We start from the raw sequence: 17,131 nt of genomic DNA, 5'->3' as shown, positions 1-17,131 counted from the left end.
GCAAGAAGGAAGTGGCATGACTTTAGGGGAAGAGGCAGAGCAAGTGTTTGCATACCTCTCACGATACAACTCTACAACTAAAAACATGCTGAAAGCTGGTATTTGTTTATATGGTTCATCTGATCAAGTTTTTTATTATTTTACCTGCCCTGTAATCAGTATAATGCGATTTGTATTCAGTATTCAATAAGTATCAACTCCCTCAAATAATCAATAAAAGAATGAAAACATATTGGTCAAACTTGAGTTGGTCGTGGTGAGTAAAGGTATGTTATGAAACTGTTATTAATCTATGCTCTTCAAGATGTTCATTGCTATAAATATTTTTCTCAGAAAGAACAGAAGAACTCACAGAGGGTGCAGTCTTTTGGAACCATCGAAAAATTGATGGACTGGCTCGTGCATTAGTTACTCGACTCAGAAAGGTACTAAAAATAATATATATTTATTTTATTTATTTGTATTTATTTTGAAACTTATTATAATGCATTTATATGTGAAAGGTATTATAATGCATTTATAGGTTAGTTATGTGTTCAGATCATGTACTACATATATTTTCCATTATAAATTAGCGACCATTTCCTTGAATTAACTGCTTGAACTTTTTCAATATAACAATAAGGCTAATTTGTATAAAGTATATAGTATTTAATTTAATTAACCTAAATGTATGATTCCGAGTTATATCAAATGTGTTCACAGAGAAATCACAGTATCGTGATATATCACGGGAACTGTGATGAGGGTTTGAACCCCATGCACTGAGTGTTCTCAGATGCATGCTCTAGTTCACTACGCCACGACATGGTCAGATGAATTGCAACTTGGAGTACTACTGCACCCACAAGGATCCCAAGGCTTCCACTGAAGCCAAACCAGGTTTCACACAATTCCCCCATGAACTCGGTCTCTGTCATTCAGTAGTTCTGCCTTTGATGCCCCCATTTCAATGTCTTTCTCCATGTATTGATATATCACAATAATATGAATTCTATGTGTATTGAAAGGGCCATCAGAGGTAAAACTACTGGAGGACACAGACCAAGTACATGGGAAACTGCATGCACAACCGCCCATGGAATGGGTATGGGGGTGCATAATTAACAAAAATTGAATTGTGGGTGCATTAGTACCCTAGGTTGCAATTCTTTTGACCATGTTGTGGCGCATTCAACTACAGCAAGCATCTGGGAATGCCAAGCCCATAGGTTCGAACCAATCATCACGGTTAATGTGATTTGTTCATTAAATTTATTATATTTTCAAATAGGCCAGAGAGACGGAAATAACAGTTTCAAATGAGATCGACAAACTTGATGTTCAAAAGTCATTGATTCAAGAATGGCGATCTGACCTACAAATGATTTGTAAGGAGTTAGAGTTAAACACTGGAACAACCTCGAAGAACATAAAATATTCTATCGAGGCAGTTGCAGACTCTATCAGGCATCGCAAAAATCTGATTGCCACTGATGCAGGTAGGCTTACTATTTCTTTGTTAACTCTGAAGCAATTTCTATTTAGCTCTTGTCTATAATTTCTATGTAGGTAAATGATGAGGAAATTTTTTTAACAACTTTAAAACTTTCAGCCAAAAAACTTTATTTGCAGCATCCAGTAAAATGCGCTCTTCACTCCGGCACAGAAATGAGTGTGATAGGAAAAAGCTTCAAGGCTTCATAAAAATCTACAATAGTGAAAACTCTGAAATTCTCAGTGAAAAGGATGCAATAGAAGGTATCCTGCCATGGCACAATTTATTGCCTCATCATAGCCAAAATGGTATGTAACTACATCTCATTTTATCAGGGGTTACAATTCGGCCTTATCAAGATAACTAACATTTAGCATGCATAATGGATAAGCTTTACTTATTTTTGAAGTAAAATATCATCACTACTGTTTGTAAAATAGGTGCAGTATCATAATCCGTAGGTTTTTATCAGGTTGATATTGCACAATAAACTATGTATAGTATGTATAATGCAAGTACCTAAACTGTAATTACATTAAATTGAGTTGTAGTTTACTTGCAGTAAATATAATTTTCCTCTTTTATTAGTGTCCCTTGCTCAAAAAAAGAAGGCAGTAGAAGATGTGGAGCTTCAGAAGAGATCCAGAGAAGAGCAACAACACACTGTTCAAGAAATGCTGCATTATCTCGCATATTACAAGAATAAGAGAGAAATTTTTACCGAACATACTGAAGAGTTGTTATGTGGAATTTTTCCTTTTCCTTTATTGCCCTAAGCAAGGTAAGCTAACAGCCTAAATGTGTGTTGCAATTCAGTTCTTCATAAACATTTATCCAGCAGAATTTTATACTTGAGTAAAGTCTTGCTATTTACAACTTTGACAGGTAGACAATTCCATGGTTTTCATATACTGTACTGGTGTGTTTTACATATATTTGAACTTTTACCGAAAACTTTATTTATTTATTCTAATTTCTTTAGTATTTTCAGGGAAATTTGTAAATGTCTTAAACCCCATTAAATAGTCTATATATTACAGGATCCTAACAAGTACACTATTGAAGAGAAGCACCTATCAACCAAAAATAAGAGTGGAATCTTGGCTCTTTTGAAGCAAGGGCAAAAGTTGTATTCTGACAAGCTGAGTGATGCAAAGCGTTTATTTGGATACCAGGAAGAGGATGTTGATGTTTCCGAGCCCTACCTAGAGCTTTGTGACAGTGAAGATGATGATGATGAAGATGAAGATTTACTACTAAACTGATGATACAAAAGTTAAGTATAATAAATTTTACCTGATTTCTCTTACTAATTTCTCTAACTTAATTTCTCTAATTTCTAATTATCCTAGCCCTAAGATTACTACTGGCCTCCATTGCCTTGCCTGCACTTTGTTTCCCCCTTAACCATATCACTCATTCTTACAGGTGTGAGACAGAGAGGTACAAGATCATCCAAGAGGAACACCACCTGAAGCACCCAACATTTGGGTGTTTTAATTAATAAAAATGCCCTTCATGGCTTCACTCATCCTGGCTAGTTAAATTAAAAAAACCTAACCTAAACCTAAGTCATTTACAAGTAACTTAAATACATGGTAAATAAAATCAGGTATTATCCATCAATTTACAAAAAAGCCTCCAGAACTTTAGCCCCTGCTATTGCATTGCTCTTCAACAGGTCACTTGAACTCCAAACCTTTCCAGTTATCCTAAAAAAAGCGAGTTACCCCTGTACACAAATGTGGTGATCTCACAGATGTTAACAACTACAGACCTATATCAATCCTGCCTAACTTGTCAAAATTTTTTGAAAAACTAATCTACAAGCAGCTTTACTCTTATCTAGCCAAACACAATATACTTAGTTCTTGCCAATATGGCTTCAGACCCAAAAAAAAGCACTAACGATGCACTTATTAGTATGATTAACTTGATTCATGCAGCTCTTGATAAAAATGAGTTCCCTGTTGGGTTATTTGTGGACCTGCGTAAGGCTTATACTAGGTGAGTACTAGTTGAGTACTTACACACAAGATATTCTAGGTGAGACTAGGTTTTTCCTCGTAACGGTCCCAAAGCTTCCACAAATGTTCCTGTTTCTCTTTATTGCCCTTGCGGCGACTGGACTTTAGCTTTTGATCAGAAACCAGTTGGTATTGCAAGGTTATCAGGGACGCCTCACGGTATAGTAAGGGGATTAAAATATATAAAGCCAAGTTGTCCCTCACTGCCCTTTGATAGAGACGCTGGTGCCATCCTTCTACGTCATTGTTGCTCCTCACCAGTCGTCTAAATGCACACCAGTTCCCCAATTCCCACACACTGTTGCACAGCCACGTATTTTTTTATGTAATGAGTTAATTGTGTCGTTAAGGGTGGACTGCTAGCCGACTTTTCTAATTCAGCAAACGCCTTACAATTATGTAGTACATACGTACCACATAAGTACGTGTGTGTTACACATGTACACACACACACACACACACACACTTTGTCAAGCACAAGACGAAGCTTGAAAAAGTTTAGTGGTATGCCAATAGGCTAGTCCCAGGACTAAGAGGCATGAGTTACGAGGACAGGCTGCGAGAAATGCACCTCATGACACTGGAAGACAGAAGAGTAAGAGAAGACATGATCACTACCTACAAAATTCTCAGAGCAATTGATAGGGTACATAAAGATAAACTGTTTAACACGGGTGGTAGGCGAACAAGGGGACACAGGTGGAAACTTAGTACCCAAATGAGCCACTGGGATGTTAGAAAGAACTTTATCAGTGTCAGAGTAGTTAATAGATGGAATGCATTAGGCAGTGATGTGGTGGAGGCTGACTCCATACACAGTTTCAAATGCAGATATGATAGAGCCCAGTAGGCTCAGGAATCTGTACATCAGTTGATTGCCAGTTGAGAGGTGGGACCAAAGAGCCAGAGCTTAACCCCCCCGCAACCACAACTAGGTGAGTATACACACAAACACACACACGTACACACACACACACAGACACAAACATACACACACTAATGCCTCTATTCACCTTGCAGTAAATAGGAACCTGAAAGTCAGGAAGCTGCTAAAGGCTGCATCTTGGGGATGTGTGAGTGTGTTAGATAAAAATATATGTTGTTTAGATATGATGGAGGAAAAGAGGCCGAGAGTCGGTACATTAGACGACCGACGCTTAGAAAGGCGGGGTCCAAGAGCTAACAGCTAAATCTTGGAAATAATAAATTAAAATATTTAATACACCCACATACATGTTTCACATTATTTTGGCTGAGGGCACACTGAGGGCTGATGGCCCCGTCGACGGGGCAGGAAGTCGGCGGTTGATCAAAGGCCTCCCACATCCTCCACATACCTGAGGATTATTCCGGCTTAATTTTAAACGGAAGTAATGTCTTGGCATTTACGGCTTCAGCGGGTGGGTGGGTCCGTGGGTTTATTACACTATGAGTGAAAACAATCGCCTATTCTCTATTTTATATTGCCGCTTGTAGAGCTAGAAGCTGTTGCCTCTTGTGTGCGTTGCACAAGGGGATTAATATCTGGATTAATATCTTTCAATATTTCCAGTATTTTTTAAGGTAAAATACCGAAGATACTGCTATTGGACACCGCTTAATTGACAATGTCTCAACAACGCAGGCTAAAGATGTGCGTGGCTCCTGCTATTGCAATGATGCTCATTTGTTTTTCAATGATGGGCCTTAGTTGCCCCCTCTCTAACTTACGGTTCTAAATACCACTTCTCCATCTTCCGCAAACATTTCCCCTCATACATCTCCCCCCTTTCCTCCTGTCCCCCCTGTCCCCCTTGTCCATCTTTGTCCCCCTGTCCATCTTTGTCCCATGTCCCTCACTTTGTCCCCTTGCCCACATTTTCTGTCCTCTGTCCCAGATCCCTTTTCCCCTCTCTGTCCCCTGTCCCCCTCTCTGTCCCCTGTCCCCCTCTCTGTCCCCCCTGTCCCCCCTTTCCATCTCTCTGTCCCCCTGTCCCTCTCTATCCCATTGTCCCTCTCTCTGTCCCCCCTGTCTCTCTCTGTCCCCCTGTTCTTCTCTGTCCTCCTGTTCCTCTCTATGTCCCCCTGTCACTCTCTGTCCCCCTGTTCCTCTATGTCCCCCTGTCCATCTCTCTGTCCCCTGTACCTCTCTGTCCCCCTGCCCACTCTTTCTGTCCGCTGTCCATCATCTGTCCCCCTCCCTTTCCTCCAGTCCCCCTATCCATCTCTGTCCCCTTGTCCCTGTCTCTCTTCCCCTGTCCCTATCTCTGCCCCCTGTCCCTCTCTCTGTCACCCTTTCTGTCCCCCTGTCCGCCCTTTCTGTCCCTCTGTTCCTGTCCTTCTCTGTCTGTCCCTGTCCCTCCCTCTGTCCCCCTGCCCACTCTTTCTATCCCCTGTCTCTCCTCTGTCCCCTCTCTCTTGGTCTCCTGCCCCCTCTCCTCCCTCTGTCCCCCGGTCCCCCTCTCTGACCCTGTCCCTCTGTCTCTGTCCCTCTGTTCCTGTCCCTCTGTCTCTGTCTATGTCCCCCTCTCTGTCCCTGTCTCCCTCCCTGTCCCACTGCTCCCCCTCTGTTCCCCCGTCCCTCCTCTGGTCCTGTCCGTCTGTCCCTGTCCCTCTGTCTTCGCCTCTCCTCGTTTCTGACATTCTCTGTGTCAGCCTATCTCTCTGTCTCTTTCCTCGCTCTATCTCTGTCATTCTCTCACTGACTTTGCATATCCTTATCTATACGTCTCTGTGTCTAACATTCTCTCCCTGACTCTGTCTATATCTATTTCAATGTCTCGATCTTCATCTCTCTCTCTCTCTCTCTCTCTCTCTCTCTCTCTCTCTCTCTCTCTCTCTCTCTCTCTCTCTCTCTCTCTCTCTCTCTCTCTCTCTCTCTCTCTCTCTCTCTCTCTCTCTCTCTCTCTCTCTCCCCCTCTCTCTCTCTCTCTCTCTCTCTCTCTCTCTCTCTCTCTCTCTCTCTCTCTCTCTCTCTCTCTCTCTCTCTCTCTCTCTCTCTCCCTCTCTCTCTCTCCCTCTCTCTCTTCTCTCTCTCTCTCTCTCTCTCTCTCTCTCTCCCTCTCTCTCTCTCTCTCTCTCTCTCTCTCTCTCTCTCTCTCTCTCTCTCTCTCTCTCTCTCTCTCTCTCTCTCTCTCTCTCTCTCTCTCTCTCTCTCTCTCTCTCTCTCTCTCCCTCTCTCTCTCTCCCTCTCTCTCTCTTTCTCTCTCTCTCTCTCTCTCTCTCTCTCCCTCTCTCTCTCTCTCTCTCTCTCTCTCTCTCTCTCTCTCTCTCTCTCTCTCTCTCTCTCTCTCTCTCTCTCTCTCTCTCTCTCTCTCTCTCTCTCTCTCTCTCTCTCTCTCTCTCTCTCTCTCTCTCTCCCTCTCTCTCTCTCTCTCTCTCTCTCTCTCTCTCTCTCTCTCTCTCTCTCTCTCTCTCTCTCTCTCTCTCTCTCTCTCTCTCTCCCTCTCTCTCTCTCTCTCTCTCTCTCTCTCTCTCTCTCTCTCTCTCTCTCTCTCTCTCTCTCTCTCTCTCTCTCTCTCTCTCTCTCTCTCTCTCATTCTCTCTCTCTCTCCCTCTCTCTCTCTCTCCTTACATACATACATACATACATACATACATACATACATACATACATACATACATACATACATACATACATACATACATACATACATACATACATACATACATTTATTTAACACATGTGCTACACGCACAAGGGGACACAGGTGGAAGCTGAGTACCCAAATGAGCCACAGAGAGATTATAGAAAGAACTTTTCAGTGTCAGAGTAGTTAATAAATGGAATGCTTTAGGCAGTAATGTGGTGGAAGCTGATTCCATACACAGTTTCAAGTGTAGATATGACAGAGCCCAGTAGGCTCAGGAATCTGTACATCAGTTGATTGACGGTTGAGAGGCGGGACCAAAGAGCCAAAGTTCAACCCTTGCAACCACAACTAGGTTAGTACATACATACATACATAAGATATAAAACAGTGGTGGATTCCCAGGTAGAACAATCAACCACAATGCTCATTACCCCTTTACCCTGATGTCCTTAACTACACAACTATACAAGAGTCATTAACACGTGTAATGGCTGATCCCCCATCACGATAGCATAAAGACCAATTGCTTGACCCGCAGTCTGTCTTGCTCCTCAAATAATTTTCGGGTTAACATGAAAACGTCTCTCGAGTTTATCTTTCTAATGTTGTTTTCCCATCTTTCATTTTATCAGCTTAGTTCCTTTATTATGCCCCAATTACTCATCCCTTGAGCGGTAGTTAAACTGAACCCAAATTTAAAAAAAGTTCCTTTTGCTAAGCAAGCTACAGTCTTGATAAGTCAGATATATTGTTTGTTAACACATTTCTCAACAATGAACAGTCAGTTTTATCAAGCTAACATATCCTAACACAACGAGTGAGAGTATTAACTGGTCTAATTATTTTATTAGACCAGTATATATTATTAGATTATACTGGTATATATATATATATATATATATATATATATATATATATATATATATATATATATATATATGTCGTACCTAGTAGCCAGAACTCACTTCTCAGCCTACTATTCAAGGCCAGATTTGCCTAATAAGCCAAGTTTTCCTGAATTAATATATTTACTATAATTTTTTTCTTATGAAATGATAAAGCAACCCTTTTCTCTATGTATGAGGTCAATTTTTTTTTATTGGAGTTAAAATTAACGTAGATATATGACCGAACGTAACCAACCCTACCTAACCTAACCTAACCTATATTTATAGGTAAGGTTAGGTTAGGTAGCCAAAAAAAGCTAGGTTAGGTTAGGTTAGGTAGGTTAGGTAGACGAAAAAACATTAATTCATGAAAACTTGGCTTATTAGGCAAATCGGGCCTTGAATAGTAGGCTGAGAAGTGCGTTCTGGCTATTAGGTACGACATATATATATGTATATATATACATATATATATATATATATATATATATATATATATATATATATATATATATATATATATATATATATATATATATATATATATATATATGTATGTATGAGTGTGTGTGTACATGTGTATACAACATTAATAATTTTGTAACTAGCGTCAAACATTGTTATTTGCTTAGCTAAACGAACGTATGAATCTATCTATAAGTCCACCAATCTTTGTAAAAATTTCTTGTATGTATGTACCTTACCTAAATAAACATTTATTTATTTATTATTTATATTTAGGATTCATCAACTGCCAAAGATATTCACATGCCAGTATAATTCTGGCGAGAGAGAGGTTTGGGAAAAGCCGTTATACCAACTAGTCAGCAATAAGGGTGATATTTGTGGGGCACAGGCACGCTCGGCCTGGCCCATTAACCCCCAACTGACACTATAACCACAGAGAATACTGTATTTATTTATTTATATACAAGAAATATATACATTGGGGTTAACAGAGAATATAGAAATGAAGTTGAATTTACATTCTAAAAGCCACTAGCACGCATAGCGTTTCGGGCAAGTCCTTAAACTAACAGAAAATTTTAGATAAATTAACAAAAAAAATTGACAAAAAATGTTTACAGGTACATTGAAGAAAATTTTGACACAAAAGCAGATTAGAATAATACACAATAAAGAAATAAGGATTACTAGGTACATGAGGACTGGCCATTGTACTATATAGACCTGAAAAAGTGTAACTTAGCGACAACAAGAAAATATTGAATCACAAGACCACCGACGACCATTCCCTTACCCTGCCATAAACACTGAAATTTGACACCCTACCTCTGGAGCCACCCTGACCACAGGTCCACCAACTACATTTCCCTCCCTCCAACTCTGCCTCCACTTACATTGTACACACACATATTGTATACCACGCAAGTGTGGACTAGTGTGTAAATCTTACTGATACCACACTTAACCTTTATTCTTTCTCAATGTGTTGTATAAAAGGATCTGATTATACCGTTTCATTTCCAACTCCTTTTCTTGGAAGAATGCCACATATGATCGTACACACACACAAGGTATACTAGGTGAGTACTCACACACAAGATATTCTAGGTGAGTATACACACACAAGATAGTCTAGGTGAGTATACACACATCGCAACATATACTAGGTTAGTACACCCAGAAACAAGATATACTAGGTGAATAAACACACACAAGGTATACTAGGTGAGTACTAGTTGAGTACTTACACACAAGATATTCTAGGTGAGACTAGGTGAGTATACACACACACGCAACATATACTAGGTTAGTACACCCAGAAACAAGATATACTAGGTGAATAAACACACACAAGGTATACTAGGTGAGTACTAGTTGAGTACTTACACACAAGATATTCTAGGTGAGACTAGGTGAGTATACACACACAAGATAGTCTAGGTGAGTATACACACACACGCAACATATACTAGGTTAGTACACCCAGAAACAAGATATACTAGGTGAATACACACACACAAGGTATACTAGGTGAGTACTAGTTGAGTACTTACACAAGATATTCTAGGTGAGACTAGGTGAGTATACACACACACGCAACATATACTAGGTTAGTACACCCAGAAACAAGATATACTAGGTGAATACACACACACAAGGTATACTAGGTGAGTACTAGTTGAGTACTTACACACAAGATATTCTAGGTGAGACTAGGTGAGTATACACACACAAGATAGGGGCATTTCTAGAGCATTTCCTTGCGAACAAATTGATACCAAAATTAATTAAGGTCAGCAGACCGAAAAAGAGTATAAACTTTTCAGTATTGCGAGCGCACATGTCCACATTTCAATGCCCCCCCTTCCCAGGGCTGGGGGTGCCGGAGTGCGCAATAAACAACACACATCCGGCGGCTGCTTGTCGAACGCGGAAGTGGAGCCTATATAGGCCGTTTGTCATGATAATTAGTGATGGCTCTTATTTTGATTATGGGTCCGTAATAAAATGAAGTCTTTTTTCTTAATTTATATTACCATGCTGGTAGAATACACTTCTTGATGATGAATATGGAGTACACATGAAATACCACACATATAGGATGAGTATGGATTACACAAGAAACTATTTATTTATTTATTTATATATATATTCAATAAGTTACATTGGGTTTATGAAAGTACATAACATGATGTGTTTACAATCTTTTAAAGCCACTAGTTTGCTTTACAAGGCAAACCAGTGGCTTTATAAACTAGTGGTGGATAAGTTCGGAAACCTGTGTCACCATATGGGACTGGTTGTTAATGAAGATAAAACTAAGTTTGAATGTAGAAGTCGGAGGCCCATTATATTGAAAATAAACGGTAAAAATATAGAATGTGTTAATATATATAAATATTTAGGCATATATGTTGGATATACCCATGAGAGTTTGGAAGCTGAGATGAACAGACTGTTGGGTCAATGTCGAAAGAGATTACAACCTCTGAAGGCCTTGGCATGCTGTGGAAAGGGAGTGGGAGTCCCTGTGCTACGAATGATATACTTGAGTACTGTAAGATCTCTTATTGATTATGCTGCACCTGTTATTTCTTGTTTTAGTAAAGGTAGGATGGGCAAGTTGGAGAAGGTACAAAATGAAGCCATGAGAATTATCTTAGGATGCCCAAGAAATGCTATGATTGAGAAAATGAGGATGGAGTTGAATCTGCAGAGTATTGGGGATAGAATTGCAGAGATAAATGTAGCTTCTGCCTTTAGATTAATGAGAGGTGGGGGACCTAATGAATTGGTCCTCTCAGTTCAAAAGGTGGGAAGTACTGAACAATGTATGATGAAGAAAAGAGCATATATGAATACCTTATGTTCTAATGTTATTAAGTATGATGTTATTACAGAGTGTATTGCTGTGCCCAAGAGAAAATTCACACCACCATGGGAGGATTGTAATGTAGATGTAGTAATTACTCCCTTGCAAAAGAAAAAAAGTATGTATGAAATAGGAGAGCTGAGGGCAACATATGATTGTATAATTAGAAAATTGCCTACAGAAAACACTCTACTACATGTATATTGTGATGGGTCAGTAGCTAGGGATGGGAAGGCAGGATGTATATTGTGATGGGTCAGTAGCTAGGGATGGGAAGGCAGGATGTATATGTTCTTAACATTCTGAAACCTATATTGTTTGCTGATGATACTACACTCATCTACTCCAACCCCAACCCACATACACTAAATACTGTAATGTTGTTAATAATGAACTAAAAAAAGTCCACTTATGGATGTTAACCAACAAACTAACACTTAACATAGAAAAGACCTACTACATCTTATTTGGAAGCAAATCTACAAATGCAATTCAGCTTCAGATGACAATGTAAACATTAGCAATAACAATGATGGAAAGTTTCTTGGTTTATTCTTAGACAAGAGACTCAACTTCAGTACCCACATACAACACATAACTAAGAAAGTCTCTAAAACAGTTGGTATACTCTCCAAAATCAGTTATTATGTACCTAACCCTGCTCTCATCTCTCTATATTATACACTAATCTATCCCTATCTCAACTATGGTATCTGTGCATGGGGTTCAACCACTGCAAACCACTTCAAGTCCATCATCACCCAGCAAAAATCTGCTATCAGAATAATATCAAATTCTGCTTTCAGACAACACTCAGCCCCCTTGTTTAACTCCCTAAACATGCTAAACATAATCTCACTCCATAAATTCTCTTGTGTCAACTACATTTACAAAACCCTGTTCTTAAATGCAAATCCTGCTCTGAAACTCTTCCTGGACAGATGTAATAGGATCCATTATCACCACACCAGAAATAAATATCTCTTTGATATCCCCAGAGTTAAACTTGTATAAATAAATAAATAAATAAATAAATATGTTTATTCAGGTAAGGTACATACATACAAGTAATGTTACATTAATGGATCGATATATAGATAGAGCTAGTACATACAATGCCTAAAGCCACTATTACGCAACGCGTTTCGGGCAGGAAAAACATTAATATCTAGAACTTAATACTAATTGAGCATAAAGAATAAAATGTGTTGAGAACAAATACAAATAAAGATAAAAAAAAGGGGGAACATGACTGAAAAAGCAGCACAAATACAATAGGTTGACAAACAGTGTTGATTAAAAAAAAAAAAAAAATAACAGAGATGGGTTGACAATAGAGGGGTAAGGTAGGTTAGTGAATTTATTAGGTAGTGTTTAGTTTTTATCTTAAACTGGTTGAGAGAGGTACAGTCTTTAACATGGTTGGGAAGATCATTCCACATTCTGGGTCCCTTGATTTGTAGAGCATTTCTAGTTTGATTAAGTCGTACTCTTGGAATATCAAAACTGTATTTATTTCTGGTGTGGTGCTCATGGGTTCTGTTACAACCTTCAATGAAGCTTTTGAGCTTATATGTATGTATTTGTAATGTATGTATGTAAACAATGTATTTATTATCATTTATCAATTCTGATAGAAATTACCTACTTAAAATTATCTGTTAGATTAAGGACCTGCCTGAAACGCTGCGCATACTAGTGGCTTTACAAGATTGTAAATACTGTACTATTCAATGTATTCTCACAAACCCAATGTACCTACTTGTATATATATAAATAAAATAAAATAAAATATTGTGATGGGTCAGTAGCTAGGGATGGGAAGGCAGGATGAAGTATGCCAAACTGAATTCGTGCGCCCCTTGAGGGACTTGAAGTAGAGGGATAGGGATCACAGGATAAGTATGGGTTGCACAAGCTACTGGTAACAGGATGAGTATGGGTTGCACAATTAATTACTACAAAGTGGTTGAGTATGGGGTGCACGTAAATGAAGACTCCCAAGAAGCAAATCAGAGATCAGCCCAAGCTTCATCTTGAGGCAAAGCTCAATGCCTTAAGCCATATTGATGCTCTGTCCACGGAGCATTCTCTCTCTCAAATCATAATAGTACACTAATGGTTCCCTACACCACCCCTCAGGTGCAGCTGCAGCAGGCTTGGGTAACATGATGACTATGGGGTGCACAATAAACTAACACTCACAGAATGAGTATGGGCTGCACAATAAGCTACCTCTCACAAGATTAGTAATAAAGAAACATTAATTTTTTGGGTAGGGTGACTGAAACTCATCCTGGGGTAAAAATGTTTATTTAAATTTATTATAGTTAAATGAATTTAGTAAATTATTCCATATATTGTATTATAAGTGAATTGACACTAAACTATAAATGATACTAATAAGGTTTTAAAAATGAGAAACAGTAAAAATCCTTCATGTAAGATATGGAAGTTGAAAAGTAAATTAACTGTAAACTAAATTATAAACTATAGACATAATATAAAGTATTATAAGTAAAATACCTATAAACTACCAAATAATAAGGTGTAAGGAACCATTTCTATTGTTTGTCCTTTTTTACCTGTTTCCTCAGGTATTTTAAAATTCCCATTCCGTTGTTACTACACTGTTTTCCTGGTGTAGTTCCCTGTGGTTCAAATTTTACTACTTGTACTTCTTGCTGTTTCTGAATGATTGATAATGGTAGCCCTTGTTGCACCTGCGGAACTTTTTGTAAATGTTCCACCTGCGGAACCTTTTGTACTTGTTGAATTTCTTGCACCTGCGGTACTTTTTGGACTTGATGCACCTGCTGCACTTGTAGGTCGTCATGATTTTTTTCCAGGTCATTATCGCTATCACCTTCTGATCCTAATGTAAGTTTATCTGCATCAAGCTTCCTTGTGCGTGCTGGAAAAAAAAATAAAAATAAAAAATAAAAAATTTCGAAATGGAAGATCCTGTGTAACAAATTTAATCAGTTACTATGATCGAGCCGCAGAAATTTTACAGGAAAGAGATGGTTGGGTTGACTGCATCTATCTGGACCTAAAAAAGGCATTCAACAGAATTCCACATAAGAGTTTGTTCTGGAAACAGGAACATATTGGAGGGGTGACAGGTAAGCTTCTAACATGGATTAAAAAATTTCAAACTGATAGAAAAATGAGGGCAGTAATCAGAGGCAATGTATTGGACTGGAGAAATGTCACGAGTGGAGTACCACAGGGTTTAGTTCTGGCATTCATGGATAAATAATAAATAAATTGTTCATGATTTTTTTAGACAAAAGCTAGAATATGCAGCAGTTGTATGGTGCCCATATCTTAAGAAGTACATGTACAAACTTGAAATGATACAAAGACATCATGGGTGTCATAGGGGCCCCAGCACACTGGTTTGCTAAAGGGCCCTTAATGCTGTCGAGACCTTATGGGCCCTTGGACCCATTACGTTAAGACATAGTGCTGTATTGGGCCACACACTTTTTGCCATATACATCAACGACAGAAATGATTGAATTGAAATTATATATATATATATATATATATATATATATATATATATATATATATATATATATATATATATATATATATATATATATATATATATATATATATATGTATATATATATATGAGAGAAAATAATAGGTGGTGATATATTTATATATTATGTGAACTACTTACACAAAAAGAAGTTAGTGGTGAAGATCTTCTTGTCCTCTTCTTGTATTACGTTTTTTGGTAGGATACCATGTGTCACCCGTGCTGGTCCTTTCTTGTAATAGATAACGATTGATTCATACCCACAGCCACGCAGATATGTTAGCTGAAAAGCAAATAATATTTAAACAATAACACTATCTGGGAAAATGCAACAAAATAAATGTTTGAAGCATAGCTGGGCATGTACAATAGAACCCATAATAGAATCACAATACCAGAAATAAATATCTTTGATATCCCCAGAGTCAAAGTTATTCTGTGTAAATACTCTATGCAAATAAAGGGACCTTGTCTATGGAACTCACTCGCTAACAAATTTAAAAACTGTCCAACTTCTGCCATTTTAAAAAATAAAACCAAAAAGTACCTAATTTTATCTTGATAGTTTCCTAACTAGTGCATTAAACTCGCACTGTATCTTATGAAATCCAATGCCAGAATATATGTGCCTAAACCATACAACTTTTCCATTGTAATCATTGCTATCACCTTATATCATGACTGTTATATTGAATGCATATCTTACTATATTATACCTTGAAATATTCCTCAAATTATGCTACAATTTATATGTTGATAACCCTCAAATTTTACTTTAATGTACATAGTAATCTTTGTGATACTTTCTTACAATGTACCAGCCAATTTTTTCCATTTTTGCTTTAAATTGCCTATTTAAAATTATCTGTTAGATTAAGGACCTGCCCAAAACACTATGTGTGCTAGTGGCTTTACAAGAATGTAAAAACATCAATGCTATGTACTCTCATAATCCCAGTGTGCTATCTTGTATATAAATAAATAAACAAATAGTATGTAAGTACTGTACAGTATTATTCATGTTGATTCTATACCTTATCAAGCAAGTTCAGCATAAGAAGAATACAAATGAATACAACAGATGTAGACAAACTTCAATACCTGATTTTCAATCCTTCGTAGAACCCGGCTTGCTGTATTTCGTTCTAAAGCCTTCTTGCCTTTAAGTAGAAAACGGGCTTCCTCTTCTTTCTTCATTAATTCTCTACTGTTTCGGAAGTCACACTGGCAGAACTTGCAAACATTGCTTCGGACATGCACACATTGTTTGCAGTTTGTGCATCTCCTCAAGAATTTTCCCTGAAGATGTGAAGGAAATAATTTCTAATAAAATACTTATATTCAAATGACCTATGCTGCAAAAATTATAAGTTAAATTGTTGTTAAAATGTACTACAGTAATTAAATATATTATTTAAATTATGAAATAATCTACATTAACACTAGTGAGAGCAATGTTAAAAATTTTAGGACTGCATCTGGAAATAACTTTAATTTTGGATGTGATTAACCATGCTGTAACTCGTATAACAAAACTGAGAGGAGTTGCATCCAACAGCCTGATTGACCAGGCTGTTAATTTCAAGCGAATACTATATTATTGGAAGAAAAAAAAAATTATATATATATATATATATATATATATATATATATATATATATATATATATATATATATATATATATATATATATATATATATATATATATATATATATATATATATATATATATATATATATATATATAATCAATATTGTAACTTTTTTTGTGTAATGACGTTTTCAAATAAAGTTAGATAAATATACACACATACCAAAAGAATAGGGGTGGTAGGAGAAGAAAATATGAAAGTGTTCAGTGAGGATCCACAAGGTCTTCTCTGAGTACTCTTTATTTTCTTCTCCGAGGCTATGGGTCCCTACACTTGCACCAGAGGGGGTACCCCTCATATATATATAATATATATATATATATATATATATATATATATATATATATATATATATATATATATATATATATATATATATATATATATATATATATATATATATATATATATATATATATGCGAACAAGCCAGAATGGTCCCCTGGACAATATGCAACTGAAAACTCACATCCCAGAAGTGACTCGAACCCATACTCCCAGAAGCAACGCAACTGGTATGTACAAGACGCCTTAATCCACTTGACCATCACGACCGGACAAAATGAGGTGATAGCCGAGGCTATATGAACCACCCCACCGCCGGCACTCGGATAGTTATCTTG

General features: G+C 37.5%; 1 protein-coding gene across 1 annotated transcript; it reads right to left on the bottom strand.

The window, feature by feature from the left end:
* Window positions 1-13,593: 13,593 nt before the first annotated feature.
* LOC138350357 (uncharacterized) lies at window positions 13,594-16,156 on the bottom strand. Its single transcript, XM_069300986.1, has 3 exons — window positions 15,958-16,156; window positions 14,998-15,139; window positions 13,594-14,217 (listed from the first exon to the last, which is right to left on the bottom strand). Exons 1-3 carry the CDS (start codon window positions 16,051-16,053, stop codon window positions 13,868-13,870), a joined length of 588 nt encoding a protein of 195 aa, XP_069157087.1. The 5' UTR covers window positions 16,054-16,156; the 3' UTR covers window positions 13,594-13,867.
* Window positions 16,157-17,131: the final 975 nt, after the last annotated feature.

This window comes from Procambarus clarkii, chromosome 45 (assembly GCF_040958095.1).
Source record: "Procambarus clarkii isolate CNS0578487 chromosome 45, FALCON_Pclarkii_2.0, whole genome shotgun sequence".
Taxonomy (NCBI): domain Eukaryota; kingdom Metazoa; phylum Arthropoda; class Malacostraca; order Decapoda; family Cambaridae; genus Procambarus; species Procambarus clarkii.
This window is presented reverse-complemented; position numbering and strand designations above follow the sequence as displayed.

Coding starts and splice junctions, on each gene's coding strand:
- LOC138350357 (XM_069300986.1), bottom strand. CDS start 16,053: ATGAAGAAAGAAGAGGAAGCCCGTTTTCTACTTAAAGGCAAGAAGGCT. Junction 15,140..15,957: donor TACGAAGGATTGAAAATCAG/GTATTGAAGTTT, acceptor TTTGCTTTTCAG/CTAACATATCTGCGTGGCTG. Junction 14,218..14,997: donor CACCACTAACTTCTTTTTGT/GTAAGTAGTTCA, acceptor TTTTTTTTCCAG/CACGCACAAGGAAGCTTGAT.